At 40.3% G+C, this 24,627-nt stretch overlaps 1 protein-coding gene across 1 annotated transcript; it reads right to left on the bottom strand.

Annotated features, from left to right (window-relative positions):
• Window positions 1-1,215: 1,215 nt before the first annotated feature.
• Window positions 1,216-21,844, bottom strand: PDGFRL (platelet derived growth factor receptor like). The gene is made up of 6 exons (XM_027635674.1): window positions 21,747-21,844; window positions 15,590-15,878; window positions 8,074-8,225; window positions 6,472-6,765; window positions 6,045-6,184; window positions 1,216-1,879 (listed from the first exon to the last, which is right to left on the bottom strand). Exons 1-6 carry the CDS (start codon window positions 21,814-21,816, stop codon window positions 1,691-1,693), a joined length of 1,134 nt encoding a protein of 377 aa, XP_027491475.1. The 5' UTR covers window positions 21,817-21,844; the 3' UTR covers window positions 1,216-1,690.
• Window positions 21,845-24,627: the final 2,783 nt, after the last annotated feature.

Genomic DNA, 24,627 nt, shown 5'->3' with positions numbered 1-24,627 from the left:
TTTGGGTAACACTGTAATATTCTTGATACATTTTAACAGATTAACAAGAATCTGCCTCTTACACCTTCAAGGCTGGCCCTGCTGCATACCACGTTTAAGATTTTTTTTTTTGTAGATACCTTGATTCCAGAGGCCAAAGATACTATAAGCACCTGGGGAGTGTTGTCCATGAAGCCTGTTAACATGAGACCTGCATAGAACCATTTCAGTCTTTACTGCGGGTATTTATCAGTTACATTGATTTAGGTTCCTGCATGCTGAGGAAAAAGCGTTGAGCAAGCTTGTTTAACGTTTTCATTACCTACACTATTCAAGCTTCTGACTTTACTGAGAAGCTGCCATTTTTACATTAGCTCTTACATCTGTCACTGCTCAAAACAGTGCTGTACACATTTGCTCAAAGGTCTGAATTAGCTGGAGCACAGTGTTACCTCAGGCCTTCACAGAAGAAAGCATTAGGAATTCCAGTCAAATGCACGCTGAGACAGACTGAAGTGTGTGAGCAAGGGACCAGTTCCTGGTTTGGCTCCTCATATGCTCAGAATAACCTGTTTGTCACATGCCTTATACATAAAATGCATCAAATTTTTCTTGTCATTCAATTCCACTACTGAGAAGTAGATTTGTATTGGAAGTTCTAGCTTACATAAATTTGGTGCTCGAGGCTAGGAAGAAAAAGCATTGCCAAAATATCCAAAAATGTTGTTACCAGGTTCTTAACTCTTCCTCTGGCATGTCTCTTTCCTTGCATTAGTTACTAAACCCAGTGGTTTATTTATCCAGGTATAATTCTGTGTAAATGAAACATCTTTCCTTTTCTCCTAAGTAAATCAATACAATCAAGTTGAACTTATGAACCTAAGAAGAAATCCTGCTGTATAATTGAACATTATTCTAATGTTACATTTGCTTTTTTTTCTTCTGTAAATGATAATATATATGTATAAATGCAAGTTTTACCTTTAGCAACCATAATTCACTACATAAGTTACTAAGCATAATGCTCTACCTCTGTTGAGGAGAGAACTACTAAGTAAGCTACGTATTTTAAGGTTGTAAGAATGCAACAACATAAGGAAAATACAGCACACCTGACTGCTTACAGGTCTCTTGAGATACTGATCTAGGTGCTAGAGGATATTTAACTTTACCAGGAGTGAAATTTTTGTGTGTTTATGTCTTTACACATATATGAAATGAGCACACACACACATATTTATGTTTTTATAATGTTCAGAAATTTAATTTTTCTTGCAAAATAAACATCTGCTATTGGTTAATTTTGTATCAAGGGGTTTTTTTCCTTGTTTTTTGCTGTTGTTTTAAACATGTACAGTACTCTCATTATTAAAATTGCACGCACCACACAGCAGGCTGACCTTAAGCAAGAGTCTGAGGGAAAAGCCCATATATAAAGGAAAGCCCAAGAGCACCCATTCCTAAATACAACACGCCCTATGCGTGTTCAGGCTTAAACTTCAATGCTTCATAGTAGTTTCATTAACTCACAACTAACTACTGCTGGGCATAGTGAACTCTGTTGTGGCCTGTCAAGCTAGTGAATATGGAATGCGTTGACATATAAAAAGAAACAGTGAGAGAGAAGCTTCATTTAAACATTCATGAAGAAAATTAATGGCTATAATGTCAAATAACATACAGTTCAGTCCAGGTCCAGAAGTCTTTCCTATCAATTTAGTTCAACTTTAGTAGCTACTGTTGTTTCTCCTTGTAGGTTCTGAGCTATACAGATGTAGTTTCCAGCATCTTTGGCTTCAAAATCCTCAACAAGAAGAACACTCTTTGAGATTCTTGTAGTATGTCCAGCTCCTCTGTTTATCAATCTCCAGAAGTTTTGGATAATCACAGGCCTCTCAGACTGTTTAAAAGAGAAAAAAAAAAAAACAACAACCCACCCACACAAAACATGTGATTCTCCAAAGTGTACTTAGCAACACCACCCCATCAAACCCTGATGCAAGAGGTTGGATGGTAGGAGCCTATATCTAAGTCAGCCCTAAGTGAGGAGACTGAAGGTCTGGCAGTTGCAGCAACATTCCTGCATTAAATACTGATGTACCAATAAGTTATGCCAAATAAAGGTAATACAATGGCTCTTCCACTCTAAGCACAAGTACTGTGTATCTTTAGATCAGTGATGGGCTGACAAAGTTCTGCCTGGAGCCTCTGAGTGAGCTCAGTTTTAGGCCACTTACTAAGGCTGCATTTGGGTACCTGATCAGGTAGCTTGGGGGACGTGTCAGGATGGATGTGTGAGCTCATTTTCAGACTTTCAGTGTCTCAAAAAGAAGGCAGCAGTGGCACAAGTTAGTTGACCAAGCACATGTTGGAAACTAATTCCTCCTCTAGTTTTAGAAACCCTGCATTAGATAACATACAACAAATAGTAACATTCCCGAATACTTCTAAATTAATCCTTACGTTCTGGTTTCCAAATGTGTATGTAACTTCAAAGCCAAAACACAAAAATCAATGTTTGGATAGAAAGATGCTTTTTGACTTTTTTGTTATAACAGGCTTTTTCTTTACCCTCCCTTTTATAAGAAAATTCTCTGATGGACTGTTTATGAGGTTACACTCCATGGCACCTCAGAAGGTCACGAAGGACTGGATAAGAGAAACTGGCCCAAAGATAGACTATAGCAGACTCTTTCCTTCCAAAATCCATCAGCTGCTCGTCAACAGTTTTAAATACACTGGCTTCTGTTATATCAGTAACTGGGATAAAACTAAGAGAGAGGTTTCTGCTTGGAAACCATCTCCTCTTGCTTCGTAAAATAGATGGATTAACCATTTACCAATATGAATTCTACAAGGCTCAAGCTAATAGTAGCAAAAAGGTAAGTTATTCATGTATCTAGAGCCAAAACTACAATCTCACTCTTGCAAAATGACCTTACAAAGGCAGCTGCCAGTCTTTTTGAAGCTTAGGGATGAGTCACAGTGGAGTCAGGCAATGCCTAGCAGTGGCAGGCATTACCAGCTTTAAAAAAAAACAAACCTTCGTAGCTGTAAATCTCATATAGAAATTCTTAACCCTTTAAAAGTAATCAAGCCACTTAGTAGAGCACTGCTTCCAGTTCCCAGACTGAAAATCAAGTGTTACCTACAATCCCGTACTACTGCACACTTAATTCAAGCCTAAATTAGTTCTCTAAATATAGTAAGTAGAACTTCCTTGACCCTACTGAAAGTGAAGGTAAAGGCCATGTAAAGTGGATACTGTTTGCCTGGTTGGGCTCCTGCTAGCCCAGTTTTTCTCATACTAATTGCCTTCTGCTTTGAAACCTGTTTCATGGAATCAGATTAAGGAGTGGATCTGTATGGATTTACAGCAGGTGAATGAGCAAGTGCAATTGTCAGAGGTGAAAAAACTGAGGAAAAAATAAGAACAAAAAATAACTGAGTGGGGAAAAAAAAGAGGGAGAGGTTAGTGAATATGGAGATGAAATGATGGTCTCCCTAATGCAATGTACCTGGGAACAAGCATGGATTAAAGTGCTGCTTCTGCTCAGGAATCAAGCAGTAGGTGACAGCCCAGCTGCTGGGTGGGGTCGTGGTGGTGAACAAAACTATCACTGAGCTTCCTGCACTGAAAGCAGCGGCATGAATGAAAAATCATCCAATTAATCTTAGAACCTTGTCAGTCCTTTTTCTTGCATAAAAGAAGGTCTATCTGGCCAGCATCACTGATGATCCTCTATCTTCTCCCTCCACCCTCACCTTTTTTCTTTGCAGAATGTGAATACTTTCTCTCCCAATAAGCATACAGTGCTTCTACTCTGACATTTACTTGATCACTTTGCCGGGGCAGACATCCAACTCTTCCCTCCCTGTCCCCAGGCACAGCTGGAGCTGAGACTGTTTACTCCAGTGGATAATAAGCACATCAGCCCTTTCCAGGGCAGATACAGGCCAAAGTCTCTCTCTCAGCCCAGTAGATAGGTGCAGTGAGAGGGTGTAGTCCTCTGCTGATAGTGCATGTGCCCTGCAGTGCAGCTGCAGTATCCACAGCAAACAAGGGAGTTCATTTGCATGTGTTTAGCTGTTTATATTCCATCAGTGCTACAGAGGCATAAAGGTGTAGTGCACATGCCAGTGTGCATCAGGAGCTGTAAGATCACTGGGAGCACCTGGGCCAAGAACAGCCAGCAACCACGCTTGGGGCAGCCATCGGGCTGTAAAAGATGCAGAAGTAGCAACGGGTGGACACTAAGGAGATACAGAGTTTTGGAAGGCCAGGCTGAGTCTAGGATTTTAATTCCTTCAATTGTTCTTTGTAGTTACAGTTAGTTACAAAAGACAAAATGATGGGGTTTGTATAGACAGTTACTACAGTTCATTAAACAGATATCAAGGGAAGCTGAATACAAAAAACCAAAAGAGACCCCACAAGACAAAAAAATGGAAACCCATATCAATCAACAAAGATAATGTGACCAAGCACAGGCACTTCTTCTCTTCCCCACCCAACAGAGTCAATCGTTATACAACTGTCAGAGTTAAAGCATCACCTTGAAGGATAGAGAATGCTGCCATTTGTTGATGCACCCCCCTCAAAGTGATTCACTGGGCCTTTAACCAAAGACATCAGGCCTTTAACCAAAAAAACACCATTGCTCTGCAGCTCCCCAAACTTTGAAGCACTTCTGTTTTCCTTAACATTTTGCTTTTTACTTCACAGACAGCTGCAAGTTTCTCTGCTCATTTTGACATCTGCTCCTTTCCTTCCTAAATTCAAATGGACACCAGAAACGGGAATTCTGCCAAACTCTTCCAATGCTCTATCCAGTATTTACTCTTTAGATCACCTACAGCTTGGACAGGGCAGGAAGGAGAAGTTGGTAATTGCTCACAGACTCTCAGACTTCAACAGTCTTGGCAGGAAAATGTAGGACAAACATCATGGGGTCGGGGTTGGGGGGGAAAGATGGGTGGAGGAGGAGAGGGGAAAGTGAAAGAACAAATTAACATCCAAGCAAGGACCTGGTTCTACATGCCCAGTGCCCTCACCAGCAGTTCAAATCCCTTTCGTGCTCATTTGCTCTCTGGTTTTCCCCCTGCAGAGGCACACACCTTACCATGACAGTAGAGCACTACAGCCTCTATCTTAATGGCTACTGCAAACTTCTGGAGTCTTAGATTTGAATTTCCTCAAGCCTAGTAAACACTGAACTCCAATCACTCACTTAAAAGTACCTTATTATCAAGCTCTGCATTGTCCTTTAACAACCCAGAACCAAGAGGGCTGGCAAATGGAACACAATGCCAACCCTTCAGTCATAGAGGATCCCTTTCCCATGGCGAAGGGTTCCATCTTCCAGCAGTCCTTTCTTTGCTCCTAGCCTGCTTAGGATAAACAGCAGGAGGGATGAGGCTGATTAAGAATCAAGCCCCTACTGGTTGGGGTGGTTAGAGGGAGAAGAAAGTGGACCATCAGTGTTGCTAGTCAGATACATCTTATTGCAAGAAAAGAGACGTCAGATTCACTCTGTGTTTCCAGTGGATTCTTTCAGATGAGGCTGGGCAGAAGCAGATTCTGCTTCTGGATGTGGGCAACAATTAAGCTTAAAAATTCTGTGCTGGGATGATTCATGTGCCCCAGCCACAGAGAAGGAAGGGATATCAAATGCAGAGGCATCAGTGAGGCTTTGTGGCTTGCCCTAGAACAGCCTCCTGACACTAGCTGGCTTTGACCCTGTCTGAGGCTTTCTTTGGAAATGCTGCCAGAGGCCAAGTGTCTCTGGAATGGAAACCTGAGGGAGGAGTGAGCTTTGCTGAGCTTGATTTTTGCTAACATGCTCTCCAGCTTCATCCCTATGCTGCTCCTAGATTCGCAGGGAAAGACGGGCTGAAGTTCAAAAGGGATATGCTGCCTCCTCCTGCCAAGCACGCCTCAGCTTCTATGCAAGAGGCAGACACCACAACCTGAAAGAATTTTTACTCCAAATCTAGATGCTGACTGCATGCAGTCTTGCCTTTATGAAGAACAAACCATTTCAAGCAGGGCATGCATCTCTTACCTCTCGCCCTGGGTACTGCCACCTGAAGTTCACATCTACATCTGGCTCCCCAAGGACTGTGCAGATCACCTGAACACTGTCACCGAGTTCAGCTCTATTGGATGACACTGCAATTGTGGTTGAGGGTGGGCCCTTAGGAACTGAGAGAAAGACAGTGCTTGGAAAAAGAAAATTGGCTTCTAAAGTTAAATACACTGGCAAAACTGAGAGTCAATTTTTGACTCTGCTTAATGCAACAGGTAAGTGTTTTATACCTGCAACTACACTGGGAAATTGCTGGAATTTAAACCTACAATGTTTTATCACATATACTTTTGTTCGAGATGTTAAAAATCTGATTACATTACTTATTTTACTTTTTTTTAATTGTTTTCTTAGCCATGTCAGCAAAAGAGTCAGTTTAAGCATATAGAAAACTGCACTTTACCTTCCACATACAGTAGGTGATATTTGATGGAAATCTGAGGTGCTCCCTGTGACTCTGCTTTGCAGTAGACAATGCCCTTATGATCAGAAGTAGGGTGCTGGTAGACAAAACCCTTTTTTGCATCATAAATAAGATCAATACCATCTGTTTCAATTTCTTCTGCTGGAAATTCCCTGTGTAGAGTTACTTTTGCTGAAGGAGTAGTAACACGGCATGGGATGACTGCAGGTTTATCTGGGTTCAGGTAGACAATCTCAAAATAACTGGGAGTAGGTACAAAAAGTTCCTCTTTGTCTGTGCGGTAGAGTTGATACAGTTAAAAAAATATTTACCTCTTGGTTTAACAGAAAGAAAACAAAGTACATGCAACAAGAGAAAATAGCTATGAGAAACATTTAAAGCAAATCTTTTTTGCTTAATTTTTAATATGCACCCACAAAAGGAAAAATCACAGCTTGCAATAAAAACATTAAACCAAAAAAAAACACAAAGTATTCCTTACTATATCTTCAGACTTTTTTAATCTTAAGAAAAGCTTTGGAATTCCTTTTAATAAGTTTGCAAATACTTATCTGGATCCCATCACCCCTGGCAAGATAAGGACTACTAGGAAAAGATACTCTTTGGAGCTACAGACTTTTTATATGTATGCTTTTAGGCAAACTGTTTGATTTATTGCTCTAAGTAGATGAAATATTCAGTGCTTTTAGAATGACAGTTAAGGAGTATTTCCATAATTTGCATGCTTCTTAGAAATATAAAGATGAAATTTCTTTCTAGCATGAACATTTATATAGTAACTTGACTGAAAAATTTATTCCAAAATTTCTACAGGAATGTATCCCAAAAACATTAAGCAGTTCTGATAATTCTGCACAGTGTCATGGTCTAATTTAGCTCCAAAATGTATGGCAAACAATCCTATCTTAACATTTTGTATTAAAATGTTTTCTAGCCAACAATACTTTGGTTCTACTTGGGATTGAAGGTTGTTTTACATCCAAAATGATTTCCATAACAAGATCAAATTCACAATTTGATTTCAGCTCTGTTGTATCAAATAGCAGTAAACTGTGCACAAGCTCTGTGGGGCAACACACGTACTTAAAGAGTGTTTTGTCTCTCAGTGTGCTATATAGACTCCTGGGAGAAGTTGTGGCCTTACCAAGGTCAGTGAGGTCAAGACTTTTAAGCCAGTGCAGGTAACTGGAAAAAAGTGGCGGGGCAGGAGTCATCTGGATGCCATGACAAAATGAATCTTCTGCACGGATTTATTTTCTTTATTGGGACCCATTTTCAAAAGTTAAACATTTTTATATTTTTTTGATAGAAGCTCCTCTGAAAGTCTGTTACTATTTTCAAAGGTTTTTGCTTTGCATTGTATTATGCATTACTTTGGGTATATGTTTTGCATAATCCACAGGGAAAATGGACCCAATAAATCATACTAAGCAAGTACATCCTTGCTGTCTTCCTTAACATCCACTAAAAAAAGATGAACATAGCGGAAGTAAAATCTTGACAGTGAAATCGCTGAAGTAGCTTTATTTCTGTCTTACTAGCAAATATACTTTCACTAATAATCCCCCAGGAGTTAATTACCTGTGAAAAAGATGTACGTTGAGCCTGTTTTAGTCTCATCCTTCCTACATTTGTTACCATTGCACAGCTGAAGCCAGCAGCTGTATTCACCTGTGTCTGCTGCAGTGGAGTTTGCAAGGATCAGCTGACCATACCTTTCAAGCTGCTTTATACTGCAGAGAAATAAAAACAAAAGGCACAGACAAGCACGATGTATCTCCTTATACATTTCTGTCAGCTCAGTTCTACTTTTGATTTTATATTCCTACTCTGCAATTGACCTACCTTTCAAAGCTCTGTTGCAGCTTCCCCTTTTGCTCCAGCCAAGACCTGTTTACATGAGTAGTTTTAATGATTTTAACTACACACAAGAGCTTGCAAGTGTTTTTGTCTTGTAAGTTAACTTTTGGATTCTTTTCAGTTCCCATTTTTTAAATGGGCTGTGACTGTATGTTTTATGTCTGTTTGTCCACATATAGCCTTCTTTTTCATGCTAAAAGTTAACCTGTATGCATCTCAGTGCTTTTTTAATACCATTAACGATAGCACTGCTTCAATACATCTAACAAAGATAATTCATGAGAAATAAACAGCAAGTACTTTAATAAGAGTTTGTTTAATGATTTATGCCTGCTTTCAGGCTGAACGCTTTACCAATCTTTAACATACTGGTCCAAGTTTCCACTTACAAACATCATCGTTTAAGAGCTTCTATCTCAGCTTGGATTTGTACTGCAAGTAAGTCATTTTGCGCCACCTACTCCTCTTCCGTAAGCCACCTCACTGGCATCCTCTCTCTGGAGTTTCATCATCACCCCTCAGCTATTTCAGAGCACAACCCTTTAGAAGTGCTGGATGGGTTCTGGCAGTGCCATCATGTAACTACACAAAATTCAGTCTGATTATTTCAAACTTCATTTGCTTTTTTCTCTTTCTCTTGAATTTTCCAGGTATATCTCTCAATAGACTGACATTTTTAAATGTACAACTATTTATAAATATGTAGTAGATATATATGTAGATACTGCCAATGTTTCTAAGGGTTAAAGGTCCTATCTATGAAATACAGCAGCTACAGCCTCATCTTGTTCTTTTTTTATATTTCAAGGTTTGCTTTCCTGGCTCTTTCTTGCAGACAGATGGTGTTACAGTTGGCAGTCTGCTGTGTTGACTTTTGATGGTTAGCAAAAGCAATGTCCCAACAGAACCAGTTCTCAGGAAACCCTGTCAGCATAGCCATGTGGCAGTACTGATGCATTCCACTGCTGCTCTGACCCTTAAAAAACATTCTCTTCAGTCACCTGCCTTTCATGGTAGTACTTCCAGAACATGAAAGGTTCCCTATTTCCTTTGCAAGACATCAAGTCACAAGGTCATTTCTTCTCTAAGCAAGTCAGGAGTGATTTTTCCAATTTTAGGCATTTCATAACTAACTTCTTTTTATTGTTTCAAATTGGATTTAGACAAATACACAGCTTGCATGAAATCTGAACAGCTCTCATATTCATTCAACTATGGATTCTGTTAATATTTATTATCCTCTTATTTCTTCTTATTAATGTGAGTTATTCTGTAAGACAGAATCATTTCTTTTTGGGATAAGCATGCTTTGAAGAAATTCTTAACCCCTAAAACACCTCATCACTGAGTAACAGCAGCACTGTAGACTTGCCTGACTGTACTGTATTCTCTAAATCCTCTATTTTTGTTAACTCTCCACTGCAGGCAGAATAACTGCTTAAACAGGGAGGCTACCACTTCAGCTACATGTGCTTCCTGAAATTTCTGACTCCCCAAGTGTTCTGCTAGCAGTTTGCACAACTATCAGCAATCATAGGCAATGGTTCATGTAACCCAACATTCAGCCTCCAGTCAGGCCAGAAGCTTAGAAATTAAAAGCAGACTAAATACACATCCCAAACAGAGCTGAGAATTATCTTTTCCATTAAAGCCTTCAGACCCCATTACTACACAGATCCACCACAGGGCATTTTTGAAGCCCGCCTAAAGAACCAGACAAATCATGTTTCCTACAGGGTCATGTGCTTGTCCTACATGGCCTTGCCTGATTTCACTGCTTGGAATCATGTAATTATGTAATCATGTAATTATGCTGCAGTAGCATTTTCATTTTTAATACATACACTACTTACACTATAAATTATCTTGAGTTTATGGATAAGTTTTGAGAGATTCCTATTTCTGCAAGAGATCCTGCTGTATATCATACCCAACAGGAAGAAGAGAGAAATCCAAACCATGTCCTAGTCTGTATTATTATTATTTAGTTTCACAGTTCACATTTCATAGGCTGTATGACTACATCACCATAAAATGTTTTGCAAGTGTGGAGTACTAAATGTCAACATTACAGAGAAAGCTTTATGCCAGAATATTTTTGCCTCCTTTTGTTAATGCAGACCCTGAATTATAGCTCAGAATCCCAACAGACAGAAAAATAAGGTCAGAGTTAATTAATTATTGTACACTGTGTTCTGCTTAGGTGAAAACGAGCTATCCAGTAATCAATGGAAATAGCCTAGCAAGGTAGTCATCCACAAACATGCACTAACGAAACCTGGCAACTGAGAGTGGAAGTGTTGAAACTTGTGACACGACCATATTAAGCAGACAAAACAGGCCATAAAAAGTAAATTACAAATGGTAAATCCTGCAGCTGACCAATATTTCCAGAATAACTTTTATTTCATTAGTATTTTAGATGCAAAGAAATCTGACTCAAAAGCCAAAACTTTGCTGTGCTGTAGATATCACAAAGTAAAAACGTTGTATATACAAACATTCCAATATTGTTTAAAGAAAGTAGAAAACTAGTCCAAAATCTTATTCCATAAATTCATCTTATTAAGCTTTAGTTATGTGAAGCTCAGGAGATCTTTGCCAGAAAACTATGCCACGTTTAGAAGCTAAAAAAAAAAAAAGATATAAAAAGACAGCATACACAGCATCACTCAAACAACATCTAACAAACTCCTCTAAAGCAGCTGCATTCATACTGACAAAAGAGAGCTTATCTCAAACACACGCTCGCTAGGAGAAGAACATAACATCTTACTGTTTCACACAAAAACCCCAACCCTAGCTTTCAGACTTCAAAGCACAAGCAGCAAAATGAAATTCAGTTATACACACGAGCACAGCCAACATCCCACTAGGCCAGCAGGAGCCTGCATTCACTGAAAGCAGTGTAACTTTGCCCTCTACAACATTCAGTTTCCTCAGTATTTTTGAGAGCTCTCCTGTCCAGACACACTCTGCTTACACATATGTACATGTGATGTACGTCCAGCTCTTTGCCCCAGCTTCCCCCATTAGAGCAGTTCCATTTTGTGGGACTTTACTTATCAGATTAAGTTCTCTGATAAATACAGCTGGTCTATACCAAGTGAGAGACCCATGCTCCAGGTCAGGCAGAGCAGAGATTATGTAAAGTTAGACTGCCTTTTTGCTATAAAGCATAGGAAAAGGAAAATGTGCTTGCCCTTATTTTTTCTTTCATCACTTTCATGCATTGTAGATCCAGTTTCTAGGTGAGCCTACAGTCATTAATTTGTTATGTACAGTCTTACAAAACAGCATTCCAGCCCTTCCATTCTGGAGATGCATGAGCTACCTTTGACCATTAACACCACCAATATTTTTTGGCCAGTTCAGCCAGTACACAAGATTTTCAGACAAAAAGTGTATTGATGCTATATAAAGCATTACAGATAATGTAAGGTAGTTGTGAAGCAAGCTAGTGTGTATCCTTAACCCAAGCACCATGTTTGCACAATTCTAGCTTTCTCCCCAGAGTTGTATTGCGTGCTGCAGTCTCTAAAGCTAAGTAAATCATTTCAGTGTGCACTGTTATTTACCACAATTAGAATAGTGGAAAGGCAGAATTTCTCCTCTATCTCAACAAGAAACAGCCAAAGAGTCCTCCTCCTCCTTTTACTCCGCATCTTTCCCTCCCCTGGTTATGGTAATTTTAGCATCTGTTAACAGCTCCAGACCTATTAAAAACTGACACACTAGTACAGTAAGCAAAAATATTTTACTTACCAGGTTGTAAAGTATAGCTACAAAGACAAATTCAAAGAAAGCATAGCCACTAATACTACAGAAATGGCTTCTCTCATTATAATCTTCCTTCTTAGAAAAGGTATATTGCCTTCCAGGTTGCTGTATTCTCCTTACTACATGGGTGAGTTAAAAATGTGGTAAGCATGGGATGGAGGCAAAACATTTGGCTTTTATCTCTACTTATTTTTGCAACCACCTATAGGAAATATATTACATGGATGCTAAATTTAACTAGTTGCAAACCAAAATGCCAAATCAGTTGAATTTGTACATCTGTCCTACTATTTAAAATAAAAACAGGAACTGGGTGCCTGAGTATCTGTTGCTATAGGGATGTACAAATGAATGAAAGAATTGTAGTCATCAGTCCCCAGCAATTGCATGGATCTCATCACCATTGTCATTCTTCCTCATTTTTCATCCAGCATGCCAAGCTGCTCTTTCTTCATTTTCCATTACCTCCTCATAACCCTATCACTTGCCTTGCTGCTGCCATCAATTCTGGTTTGCACCGGTGCCCCACCTCCAGCAAGATCTGCATGGTAATTCAAGGTAAAAAAGTCCAGCCCAGTTAATTAGCTTGGGCTTCACCCCACACCTCACTCACTAACTGGTAACAAAGGGATTACTTTATACTTGGTATTTAAGTACTCAAAAATCTTAGAAGATACTGGACATATATCTATCTAGATGATTAACCAATTTTTGCTGTAGGTTATTTGATAATTATTTTTCTGATTTCCACCCTTTGTCCTACATTCATAATTTTGTTTTAAAATAATGGAGGTAATATATTAATAACATTTTAAAATTTACCTATTGCAGTTGGTGGTTGGTGCATGGTCTTGCATATGCCATGAGGAAGATCTAAACTCCCTTTCAAAGATGATAGTAATTGTTAAGCTTTTCTGCTGCCAGCTAACTTACAAACACTGCCAAGTGAGCTAACTAAATAACAGGTACCCCTATGGTATTTCCAGTTAAATCAATGCTTTCTAAAACCACAGAACATAAATTTCAAATTTCACATTCTATAAAGCAGACTTTGTTTCATATGCATCTATGAGCACCACAGTAAAGAACTTGAGATAATTACCAAAGTCCTGATAAAATTGTGATGGCAAATATAACTGCATAGGATTATGTGGTCAATGTCTCCATAAATTATTACTATTCTGTGACTCTTAAATCTGCTACTAATCCATGTTTTCAATTTCTCTAGTTAATTCTAGGATCTTCCACTTGCATTCAAAATTGTTGATTCAGTCTAACACAGCCTTACTGCTTCAACAACTTGAAATTCAAAATAATTTTTAAAGCAATGATCATCATTTTTCAATACAGATCCTTAAACATATGCCTTAAATAACCCTAAAAGAAAAGAAATACTTAGCCAAGTCATATCCATCCAGCCAAAATATTTTATAGCATTTATTTTGTGTGACATTATTAACTTTTGTTGTATGGCTAAAATATTACAAATACTGTAAACTTGAGTGAGAGCAGAAAGATAAATTGCTGAGGCAACAGAATCGCAAACTACTTCAAACTGAAAAACAGAAAATTGCACAATCAGGAAATATGTATCTTTGTTTTTCCCTAAGTTATCTTAAATTCTTGCACTTTCTTCCATGTGCATCAATTGAAACACTTAATTTTGCAGGAGAGGAACAGACAGTCAAATAAATAATGAAGAAGCATTCAGATTCCTCTCCAAATAATCTGAATATGTGCCCCGCCTTCTTCAATGCCAGATGCTGATACCCAGATAACATGACCTGGAGGTCTACAGAACCAAACCATGCCACCAACTTATTTGCAAGTGCACAAAACATAAGATACACTTGGGAACGACAACCACCAAGTACACACATGCTCCCTGTTGATTTGCACATACAGCTCTGGCTTGCTGGAGGTCGGGTCTGTCCTGCGGCTGATAAACGCCACCTACTGAAATAAATCCAGACAGAACAGCATTTCTTGCCAAAGAATAAGCAGTAGTAGTTTAAATTGGCCACAAGATCCTTTGAGAGGTATTGCTGTGATAACCCCGCAGCAGGAACAGGCTTGCTGCTGTGATAGAAGCCTTGCACTCAGCCAGGGTAGTTCTTGAGCTCTACAGCAAAGGACTAGCAAATAAATGCACAGAGAAGAACTGCTTCATGAATTTCAGGAGGATATCCTAGAGATCACAGCGTATAACTCTTCAACACTCCACTTCAAAAACAGAAGTGAAAAGGAGAAGAATATATCTGAAAAATTAATTAACTGGGAATGATTTAAAGGTAGCATCACATCAGTAAATAAGTGAAATGCATCACTGAGATTTAGATAACCTGAGTTCTTTACAGAGAACATACACACTTGTACTCAATTAAGGAATAAAAGGACAAGAGCAGTTGATACATTTGCTCATAACTGTGTCTCTCACCGAATAATCCAAAAAAAGCTCCTTGCAGCTCTTTCTTAGGGTATCATTCACAGTGCTTCACTGTTTCCTCATGTAAATCTCCATAAAATGGCCAGTGAAAACAAACACAACTCAAGGCAAAAAAATGCCTGTGGAAGATATCCTAAAGCTCCTTATATGCCCCTCTTCTCTCAAATACAGAACAAAATTATTACATTTAATCTACATTTAGCTATGTGTACTATCCTCAAAAACTGGGAAAGCACACAAATATATGGGGGTTTTAGAAAAGATGTTTAGAGCAACAGGACACTCAGCTGGTGGGGTAGAGAAAGGAAGAGTCCTAAGTTCCTCTTCCTGTGGTAACTACTTCCGTGGTTTTCATTATGATGTCACCAGATGAAATAAAAAGCTTTACTAAACTCAAGGTGACTATATTCAGCATTAAACTCTGCCACACCACAAACTCTGCAATTTCCTTTTTCACACAAAGGCAACTTTGACTGAAGAAGTAATGACTACCTCTGGCTTTCTTCTTAGCATGGAGGCTGGTGTATTTTTTGCTAGTTAAGGGAGTGTGGGTTTGAGTCTCCTCAGGAAATTAATCTTAGTGTCTCAGGTGTAGCCACACTAGCAACCATTACAGCCTACCAGGAGCAAGTGTCTGCAGAGCAACAGAGTAGGCTGGTAGTGAGCACCTGATATTCACACTCATACATTTTGAGAGTTTTACTTCAGATCAACCCTAACTTGGTTCCCTGCTGTCTCTGTGTCCTGCTGAACACCATCTTTATTTTAGACTCATCTGAAGGAAATAGTTAACGCGCTGCAAGACTACTCCACAGTGCAAATCACAGGGCAGTAATTAGTGACAACTAAAAGCTGCTCATCCTTTTTCGTTGACATTAAAAACCATTAGATAGAACATCTTAACTGTAAAAATGTAAACAAACAAAACCCCCAATGGTGCTGAAACTCGTAGGGAAAAGAAAAGTTCTGGATGGGTTTTTTTTTTTCTCCAAAAAAAGAAAAATAGCTTACCTGAGTCTGGAGTCTTTAAAGGTGTCTAAATATGAAGGGTAGTTCCAAGTAACATTACTCCCCTTACATCGCAGTTCTATGCTTTGTCCTGCAGACAGGCTTAAAGTGGCAGCCAGTTTCTGGATACGACCTTTATCCATCACCTGTGTCAGTATGGACTGGGACTTCAAAGAGGAGTCAGCAGATTCTCTCTCCTTCATTTTGGGAGTTTTGGGTTTTACTTTTTTGTTAAAAACCTTGTTTTCCCCGTGTTCTTTTGGACGCTTACTCTTCGCAGGCTGTCCAATAACTTGTAAAATAAAGAAGACAATGTTACCGATTAGAAAAAAGTTATATAGTCTTCTTGCAAAAAAAGATCTTCCTTATTATCACAGAGAATAACTGAAGTTTTGTTCTTCCTAGAAAAGATTCATAAAACTTAGTAAGAGTTTATTTCCATAAGTTTTTGAAGTCTCTGCCATGACCCATTTTCCTGGGGAAAAAAAAGAGCTTTCAACAACATGTGGAAAATCTATACCTATAGTTACATAAACAGACAAATATGTAAGGTATGAAAACTTCACAAGTGGTAAGGGAAAGAAATACAGCATTTCTACCTCCATTTACTTCTGTCATTTCTACCCCATGACACTGCCAGGCTGTACACAAGGCTACACAAGCTCTCTGTCTTTCATGTCACACACCCGTCAATTCTGCATTGCCTTTTCACACACCATGCTACCATAGGGGACACATGAAGAAAAACTGGCAAGGATGGAACTTCGTGACAATTTGTAAAATACTGTTAGTGATGCAGTTTTCTTCTTTTACAGTAAGTACTGTGAAATGCAAACGACACTAGAGTCACTTGAAGGTAGTATTTAAGTCATCACTTCTCTGTAACAGTTATTTATTTTGACAGTGCAGCTGAAAATAGAACTTAGATACAAACAGTAAGAGATTTCATTACCTCCAAGATACAACAGGGACGCCCAGCTGCCTTTAGAAACAAAGGAAACAAAAAAAAAGTGAGGTGTCTCAAATTTAAAAATAAATAAATAATTCAATACAAACCAAATTATCCCCACTTTCAGTGACATCAGGAAGCATAGCTCTTTTGCAAGATGAGCCTAAAACTCTGGTGTCCCCAGACACCAGAAACTCCACTAACTGCACCTGACAGCTAATTCTTGTTTTCCACATGGAAATGCTCAGGTATTTTATTGTACAAATCAATTAACAAGCTCCCTCTGGAATTAAAACCAGCCCTGCAGTATATACTCAGTTAGCACGAATTAAAAATGGTACTGGCTGCCAGTATGAGCAGCAGGACTTCCAGACTCCTGCCACTGTTGGCTCCCGTGACATTCCTCAAACCCCAGTTGGACACCTTGCACTGCTTCAGCCTTCTAAATCCAGGCTGATATACAACTGTCTCTTTCAAATGGCACAGAGCCCTGCGAGCACAAATTTAAAGTCCAAGACATTCCGGCACTTCTTTCCTGCATTACATTAGAAAGGCTGCAGTGGGTCAGGCCAAAATTATTTGCACTGACACCACCTAGTGTCAGATGCCAACCGGGGAACAGGGCAACCATCTCTGCTCCTTTGATACTAGTCCCCCAAGCTTCCAAGAACCCTTAGGTCAAGGGGTCTGTGAACCACAGTAGTCATCATTTTATTGTCCTTGGCTGTTATTATTATTTTTTATTTTTGTATTTTATTGTCCTTGGATGTTTTCCTTCATTGATTTGTCTGGTCAATTTTCAAAATCACGAACTAAACATAAATATTAGATGCCTCCTAGTTTTTGTATTTGACTAAATATCCATTGTTTCTCCAACAACATTCTCTGAGGCACTTGCACTTTTACAAAACTTGAGTGTTTTTGAAACAAATCCTTTCCAGACTTATATGCCCTACTCTATTTAACTATTCCTTGTAAAGGATATGTATCTTACAACAGTTCAGCTACACCATGTTTGCATAACAGAAAGAACACAAAAGCAGACTGTACATCAGGTTCAAGACACAGTCAAACCACAGTTATACATACTAATTGGTGTCTTCCTTCATGTATAAACAGCTAATTAATTTTCAAGATGAGCAATATTAGGAGCTGACTTTCTCTAGAATAATCAAGTGTAACTTCAGTTACACTGTCCTAAGTAGGAATTATTTGTTAGAAATACCTAAGTAGAAACCCATCAATGTGTATATGAAATTAGAATCATTTGTGTTACTTAGCATCTATCAACACAAAATTTCAAGTACAATTTTCACTGCCCAGTCTTTCAAAATTGAGTATATCATAAAATCATGGCACTCAAACACTGTTTATGTTGCTGATTTTCTCTAAAGCTAATTCTTTGGGCATATTAATGAGACATCTCTAATGATTCTCACCATAGAGAAGGATTCTGTCTCAGAGTCTGCAATTACAGTGCTTGGTAGGTTACTGCACTGAAAGTTTCTGCTATGCTTATCATGTCACCATTTTCCACTGAAACCTTCCTAAGCACCTCCATAGTGAACATCAGTGCACATAAATAATTAAGTTTTTAAGTTTTACTTTCTACAGGTGTTCTTTCTTATTCCTCATTCCTACCAGCCCTACAAATTCTGTGGCCACCTCTCTATACCCCACCCCAGTACCTCAGAAGAAGAAAAAGATTTATGGCTGGGCTTATCCCTTTTGTAAGCTGTTTCTCAAACTCTTTTTGTCTGCTTTATTCTGGTTTTTATATTTAACCCATATGTGAGTTCAGGAGCCTTCTCGTCTTATGTAATTCCCCCTTCCAAAATTAAATGCATCAGTCATTTCTTTGGTTTTTATTATTCCTGCAAGAATATTAAAACTACAGTCTGGCTGCCCTACAGTAACATCTGAATCCAATTACCTGAATACTACTCCGGATCAACTCAAGAATTGCTGCTTTTCTCAGGGCCTCTTCAAGTAGCAGCTCTACGTCATCATCATTTGTGGCATCTAAACAATTGCACTCTGCATCACACCCCAACGTGTGTGATCCAAACTACATTAGGGAAAGTAATTCTTCCCTTTGCTTTTCTATCCAGTCCTTGCTGACCCTCTGATTTTCCTTAACAGAGGCATCATTACACACTGGGTGGTCAGTTATCAGGTTGTTTGTTTTCCACAGGACTGGTATTTCAATCCAGATGACTTTTACTGACAAAACCCACCAGGAATCAGACTTAACACTAAATATTTCTTCAACACTTCTCCTTTGGGTTGAGTTATTCCATCTTAGTGGAATTCCATGACAGCATTGTGCCCTAGTATTAGAAGGTCCCACCAAGAGGCCTGATAAGCCTTTTGGATGAGCATTCCCATTTCAAACTGGACATTCCAGTTCCTTGTTGAACTCTCCAGTTTTGTCTGTAGAAGAACACAAGCTCTGGTTCAGCCATCTTTTTTCCTTTTTTTTCCCCCATCAAACCCTATTGATATAGGACTATTTGTTCAAACTACTCTTTGCCATTTCCACTACTTTCTGCCAACCTCGGTCCTAACACTATTTCAAAGGCACATGGATCTTGCAGCTTCACCCCAAGGAAACGCTTCATCCCACACTGTGTGCTGTGCCACATCTGATACTCTGCCTTTAAGAAACTGCTAAAGACTCCCCTACGAAAGCTTTTCAATTTTAAGTGCCAGAAGCCTGGTTTTGATTTGTTTTGATGAAGTTTTTTCTTTCCACACAAGCTTCCTCTGTTCCGTGCTTCTGTAGTTACCAGTGAGTCTGAACACTTTCCTCCCATACCACACTCCCAGCTGCACAGTGAGATCCTTGTCTGTCTGACCTTGTATTTCCCTGCAAGAAATGCCCTGCAGGGGTGTTTCAGGAAACACCATCAGAGGAGCTTTTATCTTTCTACACAGAAAACCTAGTTCTCTGCTGCACCTCCCATGGAGGTGAGTTTCCAAGCAAGCTGTGGCGAGGCTCCTCCACAACACTCCCTTATAAGCCTGCCCAGATATCTACTGACACCACCACTTCTGCACCTCACAATCCCACCTTCTGTCATCACTCAATTAAGTATCTGTATGCCAGATAACTAAATTAACTGCTACAGTATCACCTAAGATAGAGAGGACACACAATCAAATCCCTCCAAGAACACAGAAACCACCACCAAGATTCCTCCATTTCCTTGCCCAATCTGCAAGATTTTCCCAAGAAAGGGAACAAACTCAACTATCCCATTTATGCAAGTACATGAATATGCCATTTTGGGATATTTTACCATTTCACTAGACTGATGCACAGAGTGCTCACCATTTTAATCCAGCAACAACACTTTTTACTAAAAAAGATAATGAAATTAAGACTGAGAAAAATATTGAGAAAACGCCTCGTTTCTACCTCTGATCGGCTCCTGTCAGTTCTAAGAGGCACTGTACTAATTTCCTCTGCAACAGTACATTCAGGGTCCTACTAACTCATCATGCCAGAGTAGGAGACTAAGCACTGGTAACTCCCAGAAATACACCATGCGGCACTTTTGCTCCTGGTTCACAGCATTGTCCTGTTCTATCCTTTAATGTTTGTCTGCCCCTTGTTCTCACAAATGTTACACATAACAATTCCAAAATGGGTGTTAGTTATATAATCCTAAAGAGCATCCATTTTTCATTTGAGACATCACCTATATCCACATGCACATTGCACTGGCTCCTGATCTTCAAGTGTCCACCTAGAGAACTTCAGAGGCAGAGAGTGAGCAAAGTCTCCCACAAGTACAAAGAGATTGTGTTCATTGTCCACTAGACATACCTATTCCACAAGGCAGGTCCCATGCTACACCTTGGCACCATCAGAGATCGAAAAACTCTCATTAAGACTGATGAATTCTTCCAAAATCAAGTGTAAAGCTACCATAAAGTCTAATTCCTAAACACCAAAACTAGGATAAGAGGGAAGAAAGTGTATTTGTGATCACAACTAATGTAATAGAACAGTTATTCTGAAGTTACAATGATTAGGACCTCTACCTTTTGACAAAAAACTGTTATTATATGTGCTAGTTTACTTTCTGACAGAGTGAAGCACCCAGTCAAACCTCAATATAAACTGAGGAAAACCTAGACTTGGGAAATCTTTTACCAAGTTCAAGTCCATTCTTATTCTGCATTTTTATTGTCTATTTTTCAAACAGAAAACACTTTTTTTGATGTGGTGGTGCACACCCCTAGACCAGATCTTTCAGCAGAAATTCACTCCCACAGCACTCTGGTCCAGAGCGCAATTCCTTAGCACGTAGTCATGAGAAAAACTGGGCTAGAAAGGGCTTTCTGCAGGTCCCCTCCCATCTCTGTTCAGCTGCTCTGAGCCTTGTCCAGTTGAGCTGCAACTTTCCCAAATGCTGGAGACTCTTCATCTCCCCTTTCCGTGCTTACCAGCTCCCAGGGTGGAAGATTTTTTATGTTCTTACCAGACTTTTTTTCCTTATGACCTCCTGAACAACTTGTGGTATCTGCTTCTCTGTCTTTCCCCGCGCACCTCAGAGCCTGCCTCCCATTTCTCTACAAACCCTTCCACGGGCTACGGCAGCCCGTGATCCCAAGCCCTTCCGCGGTAGAAAACAATGGAATTTTTCTGTTGTTGTTTCTTCTGGATAAGTATTAAGAAGTTTATTCACATTTTCCAAGAAAGAAACAGCATCTCTTTTGTCTAGTTAACGCCTACGTAAATCAAGCACTCGTTGTGAATGCCCCTTCCCAGTCAAGCACTTGCCTCTCCCCATCAAGACTTCATCACAACCTGAAACGGGATTATGAGAAAAGTTCGGTGTTCTCTACAAACGAGCAACCGTGCACGAAACCTTTTGTGTTTGTTTTTCAAATCAGTGCTGGAGGGACGTCCAGCACTGTCCCTCGCCCAGGGCTGTCCCTCCCCGGCGCCGCACGGGACCGAAGCCGATTTAAACGCGGACCCCGGAGGGAGCGGGCGGCGGGGACAGCTGGGGCTGCCGCAAACGCCTCTCTCCAAACCCACACTTTGGGCAGAAAGCCCGGGCGGACCACTGTCCGCCACCGCCCCTCAGATGGCTCCCGGTCCTGTCCCGGGGACGGTCGGCGCGGGGGGACGACAGGAAAAAGGAGAGTCCGAGGCGACTCGCAAGGTGTGGGGACGCGGCGGGGCGGGGGGCTCACCGTGTGGCAGCGCTTCCTGCAGCAGCAGCAGCAGCAGCAGCGGCAGGCTGAGCAGCACCCAGACCCGCATGGCGGGAGCGGCCGGGGCGCTGCGCTGAGGGGCGGGCGGGGCCGGGCCCCGGGCGTCTCGGCGGGGAGGAGCCGGGAGGGGCCGGGAGGGGCCGCCGCTCCCGCGGCTCCCGCTGCTGGAAGGGCTGTCGGCAGTGTGCTGCCCGGGGGGCCGATCCCGCGAACACCCGGCCTTCTTCGCTGAGAACCCCATGTTCTGAGCAGAGCTGCACCCTAGACACGCTCGACCTCGGGGGCACCTGTAGAGCGTCACTGCTCGCAGCGGCTCGGCGGTGACAGCCGCCCTTCGCCACGCGTGACTCTGCAAAGGTGCAAAGCTCTTGGCTGCCTTCGGACCCGTAGCTGGCTCGGCAGAGGGGAGCGGGGCAGCGAGGGCTGTGCAGGTGGTGCCACAGGTGACCCTGCAGGTGCACGTCGGGCACAGAACAGCGCTGGCCTAAGACAGCAAGAGTACGTTTTAAGTCAAACTATTGCACTCACACCAGCCACAGCAAAGAGACTCCCAGTAGCTCAGGAAAAGCTGCCTCACTGTGGAAAACAGAGGAAGTATCTATGTTCCCATTTGGGGCTCCATAGTCCGTGACAATTTTCACGGATGCCTGTGTGAAGCACACTGAGAAGGTGTAGGCATCTCTTCACTGCTTAGAGATGAACGTGATAAGCTTGACATTTGCAGCGTGTATGTTTATGCCCACACTGGGCTGCCAAAAACCGTTTCTTGAAATGTGAGGGTTTCCTTGGAGGAGAAGGGAGCAGAAAATATGACTGGAGGGGCCACAAAGGTAGATGCAAGGCAAAGTGAAGACACTAGACTAGAAGGGGGGAAAAACAATGGCTGTCAAAGATCAAAAGTCTGAACTGTAGTAGACAAGACCACAGTTCAGTGTGAATAAAACTAAACAGGGAATGGTGTCCCTGGCCGCAGCTCCATGGTCATAGCACATGTGAGAGTAGAACAGCTACAGACCTTGAAGGAAGCAGAGGATTCATCTGCATCCACACACACACGCACAAATTAGAAAGGATATGCTGCCCTACTCTCATAAATACACAGACATGCAGAGTTTGGATACCTGCATGCCTTAGCCTGCTCCAAGACTTCACCTGGGGTAGTTGGTTAGTGTGAAAAATCCAGTAGGGCCCAGGTGTGGAGTAAGATGATGAAATTTCATTATTTCTTTTTCATTTTATTATCGGTATATCCTAGACTTGTTGTCCATTACCTGTAGCAAATTAAGAAAAATAGTTGGGTTTTTTTGCTACAGGATATTTTAAAGGTCTTTCCCCCTTTAAACAGTTAGAATGCCATCAAATATTATATTCTGGAAAGGTTATCAGTCTTTTTTTTAAGGTAAATGAATCTCAGAGATAACTCAGAAAAGATGTGTAGTATAAACTGCAAATTTGCATTTGGAAATATTAACAGTTCCTGCTTATGATGAAGAGTGGGCTTTTTTCTTTCATCTACAAAACTGCTATTTGCAATTCTGATGTGCCTTCTTAGGTCAAATATCCTTTTTTCTTTCATACATGGGGTAGGTCAATAATCTAATGGTGTCTGAGCTCCACATATTAGTGTATTTTGGAAAACATGGTAATAGCACATGGAAATAACACTCAGACTGCACTAATTTTAAGACATATTTAAACTGACATATACCTTTTTCCTATGTAGATATATGCAATGAAGAAGGAAAATGATTTTATGAATTTTGTGTCCTAGTTTTAAATGAGTATGCGTGAAAAACCAGCCACATTTTCATTTATTGCCATCAGAAGAACTAATGTAAACCTACATGTAATGACCCCACAAAAGTAAACAAATAGCTTAAATACATCTTTTCAAGTCAATGTTTTAAATGTGATACTTGCGGAATGACTCTTGTCCTCATTTAAATCAGTGGCCCTGTTCCCACTGCTTCATGGGACCAAGATTTTCCAGACCAGTCTTAGTAAGTCTGTATGTACAATACAGACTTACATGACTATTAATAATTTGAAAACTTCATGAGGAATCATATAAGAGTTGCATTATACCTCTGAAAAAAATCCAGTCATAATTCCTCTTAAGTCTGTGAACAAAGATGATTACCCAAATGTTTCTAAAAACAGTGTGGAGAATAAGCTTGGTTTGGCAGTGGGGTTCTCATTGTCAAGGCTATCGTTATTGGTTGCCCAGACACATGCTTTTATTCTCTTGCTATACCCACAGTACTATCCAAAGTTGAGGAAGGTTTTGGGGTTGGTTTGCTTCAGGTTTTTGGGGGAGTTGGTGTTTTGGTTTTGTTGGGGTTTTTTTGTTGTTGTTGTTGTTTTAGTTTGCTTTTTCACAACAAAGGAAAAAAGGAGACAACAATGAGTTTGCTCATCAAGCTCTGAGGTTGAGTGGATACCAGGACAATGCTCTGTGCTTCAGAAAGTTGAGCAGCATGAATGCTGAGGGCTACTCACTCCCTCTGGAAATCAAACCTAACATCATCTCTGGCTTGGCACTGTAACACAAGATGCCTAAATCAAAGGGTGTCATTCTCTATTTCAGTGACTTCTTCAGTGTCTTGAAGCAAGCAGGAAACAAAGATTGCTACTATCCTCATCTCCAGACCGTCCCCATTTAAACGTAAAATGTGGTTGTGTTTTCCCCTCTATAAAAATGCATACAAATTATCATGTTATTTATTTTAAATGTTCTATGATTTGTATAATGTCATGATATTAGATATCTGGAATACTAATGATTTTAATTCACTATATTATTTTAGTGTTAACTAAAACTATAGTGGTATTTAAAGTTACAGCTGTTGTATGAAGTACA

The sequence above is a fragment of the Corapipo altera genome, unplaced genomic scaffold, assembly GCF_003945725.1.
Source record: "Corapipo altera isolate COAL_440 unplaced genomic scaffold, ASM394572v1 22b, whole genome shotgun sequence".
NCBI classification, from domain to species: Eukaryota; Metazoa; Chordata; class Aves; order Passeriformes; family Pipridae; genus Corapipo; species Corapipo altera.
Note: the sequence above shows the minus strand (reverse complement) of the source record. Positions and strands in the feature narration are given on the sequence as shown.